Source organism: Phalaenopsis equestris, unplaced genomic scaffold (genome assembly GCF_001263595.1).
Source record: "Phalaenopsis equestris unplaced genomic scaffold, ASM126359v1 Scaffold000107, whole genome shotgun sequence".
Taxonomy (NCBI): Eukaryota; Viridiplantae; Streptophyta; class Magnoliopsida; order Asparagales; family Orchidaceae; genus Phalaenopsis; species Phalaenopsis equestris.
This window is the reverse complement of record NW_018164549.1, coordinates 896,555-908,160: the sequence shown is the minus strand read 5'-3', so window position 1 is coordinate 908,160 and position 11,606 is coordinate 896,555. Positions and strand designations below refer to the sequence as shown.

Genomic DNA, 11,606 nt, shown 5'->3' with positions numbered 1-11,606 from the left:
TTTTGATCCAAGGAGTTCTGGTTGCAAATGAGTGATAACTAGCACAGGGCTATCAAAGGATGGTTTACTTCATAGGAAACATCTCGACGCTTTCTAAGCTCTTGCTAAATCACATAGCAGAGAGTAAGTCTCTCACAGTCTCAAATGATTAACGACTCATAGCCAATATAAGAATATCCATTTAATGAAAAGAATTTGAATAATTGAACAATTCTCAAAATTGATAAAAACTTTGATATATAAAATAGGCACATTTGATTTCAAAGAAAAAATCTAATCAGTTGGACAATTAATCTCTATAGATGAAAATGAAAAAATAATAAATCTAATAAATCATAAAAATATGCAAAAAAATTATTTACAAGAATATAAATATAATCATACTGGTTTAGTTCAAATTGCATTCAAACCTTTAATGTTAAAAGAATTAAATGCATCTATTTTTTGTGGTAAATTCTCTCATGAAAGTTATTGAAACTAATTTATGTCACAGCTCAATTTATTTTAATATGTTTCCAAATTTCTGTCTCTCTTTAACAGATTTAAATCTATTTGAAAAAATTAAACTTCAAATCCAGTTATACACTGGATCAGAGAAAATAGCTCTCATTTACAGTCATTTTAAGATAATGAACACCTTATGTCCTAGAGTTATGAAAAATATTCAACTACTAAAAAAACAACAATAATTAAAATTAATTTGTTAGTATTAAATATTACTACAAATAGAACAATTAGATTAAATAAAAGTTCATTCCCAGAATAATAGTCATTAACTATAGCAGTCCCTCCAAATTTGATACTTAATCAAGCTATTGACCAAAAAAATTCAACCATCTGAAGAAGAAGTTGTAGTAAGATTTAATCTTAGAAGATTTATGACTCTTTCAGGAATTAGTTTACCCCCTATTTCTTCAATGGAAGAACATTCATTAGAAAGTCTGATGAAAAATCTAAATATTATCAAATGAACAGCAATCAGATATTACATCATGTGAGAGAAAATTATCCTCCCGCTTCTTCTGAAATGAACTTTAGTTAGGAATAAGTATAAATAAATAAATCTTAATTAGAGATTTTAAAAAACTAAAATATAAAAAAATTTAGACAATGGTACCATAAATTTACCACAAAAAAATGAAAAGAAAATTATTTTCAAACTATTTTTTGATGGTCTAAACAACCGAAATAATCAGGAAAACCCAGTTATTTCTTTTGTTCATTGGTTTATTGAAGAATACACTAAAAATTTAACTTCAGCAATGAATAGAAAATAGTTACGTGAAAAAGGAGAAATAACACACACACATTTAACTATTATTATTAAGAAAATTTAGATTAAATAAAATTATGATTTGTTATTTCTTTTAATCATTATTTTAAATTTATATGTATAATTAATTTTTAGGACTCAGTCGTGTGTAAGATCGCCACTCAACGCTAGTTGAATCGTCGGAATACTTAAAAGTATTGAGTTTATAGCATCAAGGTAACTAGCTACTTTTATTAGAAGATAAACGTACTCTTCATAGTTAGGAGTGTTAATTCTTGTTAGTTACAGTATATTCATAACCATTTTACATGTTTGTGAGACTTCATCTCATTTTTTTATATATAGGTTTCATTTATTGCTTATAATTAAGTAACCACTTATCTTAATTTATTGCTTGAAAATTTATTGTATAATTGAGTTAATCTTGTAATTATGATATTTTCTTATTCTGTATTTATATGAATTTGCATCTGTCATATTATAAGTCTGTGTGAAATATCATATTATTTACATATTATACATGTGAAAATTTTAACATGCTCATGTATGATAGTATATAGACAGTAGAACCCATTGGAATACTAGTTAGTCAGGCCGACGAGCAAATACAGTGACGACTCTAGAAAAAAATCATTGGATTTCCTTGAGTTAATATTGGCATTCTCAGTTTCACGGTGTCTGTTAAAACTTATTATAATAAAAAACCAAAAAAATAAAAAATTTGATTCAAAATGATTGCATGTTTATTTAGAATAAGCATGTTAAACGTTTACAACAATCTTGCTTTCTAAGATATTATTTATGATCGTAGTAATCAACCTTATTATTGTTCATACTATTTCTCATTTTCCTTGTATTTGTGCTTTAATAAATAATTGTTATATACAATTTGTTTGTCAAACTCACTTTTGATATTTTGCATAACAAGTTTTATTCCGCCACCAGCAGGATGTTCTGCACCGGAGCATATTTGGCAGTTTTGAATTTCATTTTTTGGTATTTTTCTCAGTATTTAGTTTAGCTATTGCATGTTCCTTTTTGGTTCTAAGTAGTTACTTGTTGTCATTTTAATTTTGATTCAGTCAATTTTTTATTTTCTTTAATTATGGAATAAAATTTATATTTCACTCTATTCCATTTAATATTTGCTTTTTTTTTTCTTTTGAAAATACAGAAACGATTCAATTCATTCCACAATGTCTTGCGTTGTCGGGGTGTATCTTCTTTCGGACCCGATGCGTAACAATAGAAAATTGTGATGACCAACAAATAATATACGACAATTTAATTTAAATTTTATTTCATTAGTGTCCAGCAAACTCTATACCGTGCAAGCAGTTTATACCCTCCTAATCATAAAATTGGATTTATGTGTGCTAAGCTTGGACTATAATTTGCTCAATAAGAAGAAAAGCTTATCTCCAATTTTAGCATGGTCAAAGGACAGACAGATTCTCATCATCTATCATCTGACGAATTTCATTGACCACCAACCATGCCTTGTGTCCGCCAATAATCTCAGCTTTTTTTTCAGAATCCTTCCATAGCTGCAGCATGCACAGAGATTAGGATGGATACGATTCAGTAACATTATGAACAATCAAGAGTTCACAGACTTGCCTGTATAGTCGGCATCTTCTGCTCAAGTTTTTGCAGTTTAAGATCCATACATGATGGAGAAAGAGTCAGTATGGAACACGTAAAAGTACTTCATAAAAAAGACAAAAGTATACTGCTAAATATGAATACACAATAGGGCTGAGCATTAGCAAAATAAAGCAGGGGGATTTACATAAATGCCACATAATTTCTATATTTTTATATATCTAACACTTAAACCTTTCTATTTACATGTATACCATCCAAATCTTAAACATAACATCAAAAATAGCACTCTGACTTCTTAAGGCTGAAATACATCTTTTTCTGCATAGGTTTATAACCTCAATCTGTTATAATGTAAATATCAAACATTGGATATTAGATATGTAAATACATAAGAATTGTGTGACATGTATGTAAATTTCCCAATAAAGTAGAGCACTATTTGAACAAAGTTTTTATTTTCCACCAAGGCTAAGATCCGTACACCATTAGTATATATATCCATTGACTATATCAGTCTTTGCGTAGTTATTGCTATTCAATAGCTCCCACTAATATCTCTAGGAAGATCTCACATGTTAGGATTTGTGATTTAGCACAACAGCCACACATTTGCCAAAAAATTCTAATAGTTTTAATGGCATATCAAAGTATTTGAAATAAGTAAGATCTTTTCTTGCATTGTAAAATTTCTAGCTTTGTAAATTTGGTGGTGTCTAAAGCATACCTTCGAATCCTGTCATTTTGCTAGCCATTTACAGTGGGTGATCTAGAAACCCGACATAAACAAAAAAGTCATACTATTTTAATAATGTGCATGTTCGATGACAATACTATTACTAGGTAAAAATCTTTACAAAGTAATTTTCTCTTTTGAATCAAAGAAATTACAACAAAAATACAACACTTTCCAAATATCAATTTGCTTTCCAGGGTTATGCTGGTGTCACAACAACCAAGTAGTATTGATTTCTAACCTACTGTTGGTAAAAACACAAAACTTGAAGTTAGTCGCTTCCCAGGTTTATTTGAATTTCAATAAAATTGAATCAAGTGAAGCCATCTCAGCCGAAGTTTTCATAAATGTAAAGTGTGATATTAGGGTCCCGAGTTCAGGCAAAATAATGCAGCACAAAAAAAATAGGAATAATTCACCACAAACCCTCAAGATTCAACCAGAGAAACTGCGAATGGTGTTGCTATCATTGTAAAACACACAGCTTTAATATATCAGAATAAAGGATTCAAACTCACTATGATTCCAGCACGATTAACAAGCCTCTGAGGTACACTGTTCACATCAACACTGTAGAAATGGATTCTGCATCACAATATAGTTTTACAGAGCTTAAAAATTTATGATATTGGAGTGGAATATTAAAGTAGTAAAGATTTAATGAAGTATTACAAACATTAACAAATTCTAATTTTGATGATATTGAAATATTATTTCATATAATAAAGTAAAATACTTCGACATGATCTCGACTCAGTATAATGAAAGATGAGATGCTGGCCACTAACCCATAAAACAAGCATATTTTCATTATAAAGTCATTTGAGCAGATGTGTAGATCATATATTGACTGTGTAAAAAGCATTCCTCTTTTCATAAATTATCAAATAGACTCAATTGGCTCAATATTTGAATTGAGGATACAATGAGCTCGCTGAAACAATGGTAGACTTGCCAAGGTCGTGAAGAACTCACTAGAACCGAAGTAAACTCAACTAGATCATGATAAACTTGCCAGCCCAATGAAGTATTTGCCAAAGTCGTAACGGACTTGCCTGCCAATATTTATACTTAGCCTAAGAACGGCCTAGACCTAGTTGCCAAAATGTAACCTTTAATGTCTTGGAGCCTAGAACCAACATATAAATAAGGGGTCATACAAAGGTTGACATATCAAATCATTTATACTGAAAGTGTTGTCCTTTTCCCAATCTACAAAAACTACAAAACTTACTCTAGATTCTCTCTCCACCTCTTTACTACTAAGCTTAATGTACTGTATTTCTTGTTAGTTAAGTTTTAGTGTCATTCGCGTACAAATTTGAATTCAACAAAGTGATATTTTAAACGTTTCCCTACTTTCAAGAGTAGGACACTATCTAATACAAGCTTACCTAACCAAAAGCTTTGTTTGGTTAGGGTTCTCCTTTTAAAAGAAGTCAATTAAAAACTATTTCTTACAAAAGCCTCCGTTTAAAGTTTGATGGAAGTTATGGCTCAAATTGGCAAAATAATGGAGATTTTTAATAACCAACCAACTCATCAAATGAAGAAAGGACATTTTTTGAAACGGAAAGCAGTGGAGAGCCTCATGTTATGAAAAAGACCTAGAAGTCACACATGCCAACATGAAATAAATGCCAAGAAAAAAAAAGTTGTTCTCTGACCTCGGATAGTAATCAGCGGCAAGTTTCTCCAACTTCGGCTTCAAATAAATGCATTTTCTGCACCAATTCGCCATCCTATATCAAAAATTAGACTTAAACACCAAAATGTATAAAGAACTATGAAACAGATTCAGATAACTTAACTCATTAACTTGCATCAAGTTCTTAAACCGGTAACTTAGGTCAGATAATCATGAATTATTAAACTGCAAAATAGCCAAATGATATGCACCACCGATCTTTATGGGAGATTTCTATAAAACTGCTCATAATTTGACATTTTCTGAAAGTGAAAAAACAATTTTAAAATTTTATGAATAAGAATAATTATTGATCTAAAGTAGTTATAAGACCAACTAATGATGACATGTTCGTCAAATTTTCTTAAAAACTTAACGTCACGCTTCACCATCTTCAAGAATATTTGGCAAGCTAAACATGTGAAAGAAAATTTCTAGAGAAGCCTGGAGTGTAGAGAGCAATTCAAGGGACTGTAGAAGATTCCACGGCATTCTAGCAAAAAACTAGAAAGAAGGAGAATATTCTAAAGAATTCTAAAAGGTTCCACATAATTCCATAAATATGTTGAAAGTAGCAAGCTTCAAGAGAATTTTAGAATATTCTGAAAAGTTCTAGAATCATGTATATGTAAAGAATAATGTAGAACTATCTAGAAATTAGTGAATTCTAATGTAACCTAGAATGTTCCCTTAGTCTTGGAGAGGACTATAAATAGGAGTCCCTCCCCTCATTTGTAACCATCCAAGAAAGGAAGCATCGAAGAAAACCTTCCAAGCTTCCAAGCTTCCAAGCATTCAAGTGTTGTAATTTTTCTTTATTAATGAAATGTTCCTTTCTCCAATACTTCTCCCCACACTTCTCCTTAAAGTGTTTTGTGCTTACAAGCCCAAATGTTGTGAGGGATGGACTAATTTAGTGGGAAGAAAGAACGCTAAAGCCGCACGGGTGACTAAAGATAAGTTAGTCCGTGATAGTTGATATCAGAGCCTAGTTTTGAATGTTTGACAAAGAGCATAAAAGAGCACGTAATAGAGTCTGAAGCCACTAATGTGGAATCATCTCAACAAGAGCGAGGCCGTCAAGAGCAACGAGATCTAGTTGCATCCAAACCACATGGAGGTCCAAGGAGATCATGCACGACTTTGATTCGCATCTTGCTCGGGTGGAGGAGTCAATGAATGAAATGGAAGCTCAGATAGAAGATCTTGGCCAAAAGGTTGATGGACTCGAGGAGGAGGACATCACAATCCATTCGACGATCAAAGATACGATGCTTTAACTGGAGGAGTCTTTAAGGGACCAAATGTCTAATATGCGAGAGGCTTTGATGGGGGAGCTCCAGGAGGTACAAAGAGCCTATGAGGAAGAGGTGAGTGGCGTGCATGCTAACTTGGAGGAATGCATTGAGACATCTCGCTATGCAAGAAAGCGCTAGCAACACCCACCAACCACCATACTTTTGAAGCTAAGAGGATTGAAATTCCAAAACCAAAGAGTTTTGGAGAAGCTCGCAACATGAAGAAAATGGATAACTTCTTATGAGGACTTCAACAATATTTCGGGGCGATAAGAATCACGGGTAAAGAGACAAAAATACAATTTGCAACTCTTTATCTCTCAGACATCACTATGTTGTGATGGAGAAGAAGGCGGGGAGATATTGAGAAAAGTATGTGCACCATATCCACATTTAATGATTTCAAGAGAGAGCTAAAAAGACAATTCTATCTCGAGAATGTGGGGGATGAGGCTAAAGCTGATTGTGAAGGCTCAAACAAGAAGATCGATTCGTGAATATAATAGGGAGTTCACAAGCTTGGTTATTGAACTCCTGACATATCTGACAAGGATGTTCTTTTCAACTTCATGGATGGACTCCAACAGTGGGCAAAGACTGAGCTTAGGAGGCGCGGAGTGCAAGATCTTGCCACTGTCATTGCGGTCACCAAAAGCCTAGTTGATTACTCAAGAGAGTCCACAAAGCCAAAGGATAAGAAGAGTACATACATCAAAGAGGGGGAAGACAAAGATTAATATAAGGAGGAGAGTCGTCGCGAATCGACCCCATCCAAGGCAAAAGAAAATGAGAAGTCTAATAACAAAATGAAACCACACAACTGTTTTCTTTGTGGAGGACTTCATTGGGCAAGGGACTACCCTCAAAAGAAGGCTCTGAACTTTCTCCCTGCAAGCCATCAAAAGAAAGAAGGTGAAGATATGGCAGCATAAGTGGGGTCTAAAAACTGCTGAATGGAATGCAAGCTCCAGCAAAGCCCCAAGCAAAGGGGTTACTCTTTGTGGAGATGGTAATAGGTGGGAAGACTAATAGAGTAATAGTGGACACGGGTGCTTCCCATAACTTCATCTCCGCCGATGAAGCAAAGAGATTAGGTTTTCGAATGACTGAAGGAGGACTCTCCATCAAGGTGGTCAATTCAAAAGTAAGGTCAATCCATGTAATAGTCAGGGGAGTAAAGACCAATATTGGAGCGTGATCAAGTATCTTATACTTCTTTGTCATTCTGATAGATGATTTTAAAGTTGTTCTAGGGATGAACTTCTTGGATCAAGCAAGAGCATTCCCAATACCCTACGCCAATAGCAAGTGCATCATGGAAGAGAATCAAGCTTGCTTGGTACCGATAATAAGGGCTAACAAGCAGAAAATCAAATTGTTATCAACCATCCAAATCAAAGAGGTCATTCCAAAAGAAAAGAGGAGTTACTTTGTTGTTCTTCACGACTCCAATGAAGAAGTGAAGGCCCAAGAAGGTGTCAATGGAAGTGGTGGAGGTTCTTAAATAACTACCGCCAATGAGGGAGAAAAATCATCCGATTAGGCTGAAGCCAAGGACTAAGCTGCCAATCATGAAGTCTCACTGCATGGAACCCCTCCCCCATATCACTAAGGAAAAACCTAAGTTTTCCAAGAGCAAACAAAGCAAGTTGGCTCGAATGCCAAGGGGAAGTCGCAATGAGGGCATTGCGAGCTTAAGCGGGGGAGATTGTCACGCTCCGCCATCTTCAAGAATAAGTAGCTAGCTAAACATAGGAAAGAAAGATTCTAGAGAAGCTCAGAATGCAGAGAGCAATCTAGGGGACTCTAGAAGATTCCACGGTATTCTAGAAAAAACTAGAAAGAAGGAAAATATTTCAAAGAATTCTAGAAGATTCCACATAATTCTAGAAATATGCTGAAAGTAGCAAGCTTCAAGAGGATTCTAAAATATTCTGAGAAGTTCTAGAATAATGTAAATATAAAGAATAATGTAGAACTATCTAGAAATTAGTATATTCTAATGTAATCTATAATGTTCTCTTAGTCTTGGAGAGGACTATAAATAGGAGCCCCACCCCTCATTTGTAACCATCCAAGAAAGGAAACATCCAAGAAAATCTTCCATGTTTCCAAACATTCAAGTGTTGCAATCTTTCTTTCTTAGTAAAGTGTTCATTTCTCCAATATTTCTTCATACTCTTCTCTTTAGAGTGTTTTGTACTTACAAGCCCATTTGTTGTGAGGGATATGTTGATTTAGTGCCAAGGAGGAGCGATAAAGCCACACGGGTGACTAGAGATAAGTTAGTCATGATATTAACATGGTAAGGATTTTGGATTTATGTATTAATAGTAGAGCTTTTCGTAAAATAACGGCATTTTTACCAAAGGTATACCTGATTTGTGTGCCAAGATTTCATAAGAAAATTCTAGCATTAATACAGCTTTTATAATAAGCTCTATCAGGATTTCAGTGAATCGAGGCAAAGAAATGATAAATTCTGAAACTTTTAACACCATTGCTAAGATAATTGCTCTCATTCACAACGTAATCTTTATTTTTCTGTAAAACTTTGAAAACTACTATCATACTTTACAAAGAACCACATTAGAAGCGTTCGTCGGGCTAGTTTTGAAAAACGATAAGTTTACCAGATTCTATCATTCGGTGCATGCAATTAGAAATAAATATTGTTTAAGTATGAAAAAGTATAATTCGAATCAGAAATCATCACTTTTTTCATTTGTTTTGAATTACTCAGTCCTAGGCTGTTCATACAAATGTCAATTTTATTATTCTAAAGAATTTGAACCGAAAAACGAACAACAAGAGTTATCAAGAAAACCAGAGGATGATCAATGATTCATCAAGCCGCTGGGCCTCTCCAATGATCCGATCGAACTGCTCCTCACTGTTGATTGGCAGAAGCTCGATCGACGAGGGCGCATCGTCATCGAACTGATCCCCAAGGAGCTGCACTTCCTCCAAGCTACTCCAAGCGGCAGACGCTGCGTCCGTCCTTCGAGACCTAGATCGAAAAAGTGGGGAGAAATGGAGGGTAGAGATCGAAGAGAAAGCGGGCGAGGACCGCGTGAGTTCAAGACGACGACGGAGGGGAATAAGAATGACACCACCTCTGTCAGCAACCGGCGGCGAGGGAGATGGAGAGATGTAGGCAGACGGCAGAGCCGTAGCCATCGCAATTTGGACCGAACCGAAACCGCCTCGGAGGCCCTGGCCGTTTGTCAATCTAACGAGCGTATGTGGTACGCCGCCGAATTGGATTTTATTGAGGTGATATAGGACTTTGGGCGCAGTTATTTGGTGCGGTGGTATTTTAAAAATGCACCTAACTGTTTGTGTAAATTTTGTTTTTGGCAATTTATGTATTTTCAAAATGTAGAAAATAGCATTTTCACACCGCAACTATCTAGGTGCGGTGGGAGTTTATTGACAATGATCTGACTTTTCCAAAAAATGAAAATTTATAATTGCCACCGCGGATTATTTTTAATCAGCTTATCAGCAGATTATTCAATAAACTACAGCTGCCCCAAACAGACTATTCGTTATAATTCCAATTTCATTCTTATATCGCCATAATATCATCAATTTCACAATATCATCAATTTCACATATATCTCATCTGTATGTAATATTTTTTCGTATACCTATTATGCATCCCTCCTCTTAAGAGTTAATGAGGTCCAAACAGCCAATGATTCATTTGTATGACCGGTTTGGGGTGACAGAATCTCAAAGCAAGGGTATGCAGCATGACAAATAAGGTGGGTCCCCAGCCAAAATGGGTCATGACCAGTCAACAGATCAAGTTATTCAACAAATTGATACTCAAGCCAGAGTCGACTTCATTGATATTACTTTATTGTTGTATTGGGCAAATGACTCTTGTACCCCTAAGATCTCTTATATAGAGAGAGCATTAAGGTAATTGTGTACTTAACAGACCTTATATACCTATAAATAGGAGACACATTACGATAAAGAGGCAAACAATAAAGCTCATTTTATTGTTCAATCCTTATCATCCCATCTGTACTCTATTCCTTGGACGGGATTCCATATTTTTTTGGGTTCAACACTTTAAAAGGTATGATGAGCATGGGACCCATGCCTCCAACATGACGAGGAGCACAGCGCAACTGCAAGGCAGTCACTCAAGAAACACAAAATCAATTTGTAGAGTGGATAGCACGAGGAAGATAGTCCGGCAACAAGTAATGGAGTTGAAGGAACAGTTAATACTAAAAATGAGAGAACATCTGATGAGTGCCCTCTAAAAAGCCCTGGCTAAAGGAGACTAGAACCAACAAAACCAAAATCCCCACAAAGATAACCATGTTGAACCAAACGGTAAATGAGATGGGTCGAGGCCTAACAACCGACAATCTCAGCCAGAGGAAGATGGTGGAAACAACTCTCACTACCAAGATAGTGATGGATCAATCATAATGGAAAAGCATCGCACCATACAAATTGTTGTCTGCCACACAAAGAATGCTTTTTTCTAGACAAATATTTCAAGCTAAATCACCTGAAAAATTTAAGACCCCAACCTCGACACCTACAAAGGTCTTACAAACCCAACCGACCACGTAGCCACTTTTGAGTCAGCCATTGGCATTCTCAAGATCACCAACGCGTTCAAATGTCGTATATTCCACACCACGTCGACGAAGTTGGTGCTTTGTTGATTCAATGCTCTCTCGACAGAAATAATCCCCTTCTTTAGTGAATTCAAAGGATTTTTCACGTCCCATTTTGTTAGCACACAAAAGCCACGGAAGAAGTCACGATCTCTCCTCCAAGTTAGGCAAAAGGAAGAAGAAACCCTCCGTTCGTATATAGCAAGATTCTAGTGGGAGATGCTAGAAATTCAAAACCTTGAACCTGTAATTGCTCAAACCTCCCTGATAAAACATGTTAAAAGCAAACAATTTAAATATGCCATGGGACTATGCGAGCCAAATTTGATGGCCAAATTTTGAAACATGGCCAACAACC

General features: G+C 35.2%; 1 protein-coding gene across 1 annotated transcript; it reads right to left on the bottom strand.

Annotated features, from left to right (window-relative positions):
- Positions 1–2,546: 2,546 nt before the first annotated feature.
- On the bottom strand, positions 2,547–9,865 carry LOC110020840 (thioredoxin-like 3-2, chloroplastic). The gene is made up of 5 exons (XM_020719099.1): positions 9,427–9,865; positions 5,282–5,356; positions 4,133–4,199; positions 2,894–2,911; positions 2,547–2,820 (listed from the first exon to the last, which is right to left on the bottom strand). The coding sequence occupies exons 1-5, from the start codon at positions 9,777–9,779 to the stop codon at positions 2,710–2,712; spliced, it is 624 nt and encodes a 207-aa protein (XP_020574758.1). The 5' UTR covers positions 9,780–9,865; the 3' UTR covers positions 2,547–2,709.
- Positions 9,866–11,606: the final 1,741 nt, after the last annotated feature.

Bases quoted from the DNA above. Each gene is read 5' to 3' on its own strand.
- LOC110020840 (XM_020719099.1), bottom strand. From the start codon at position 9,779: ATGGCTACGGCTCTGCCGTCTGCCTACATCTCTCCATCTCCCTCGCCG. The intron at 5,357-9,426 runs GTTTTCTTGATA...TTTTTGATATAG, and splicing joins GAATCATTGATCATCCTCTG to GATGGCGAATTGGTGCAGAA. The intron at 4,200-5,281 runs GTCAGAGAACAA...ATTGTGATGCAG, and splicing joins GCCGCTGATTACTATCCGAG to AATCCATTTCTACAGTGTTG.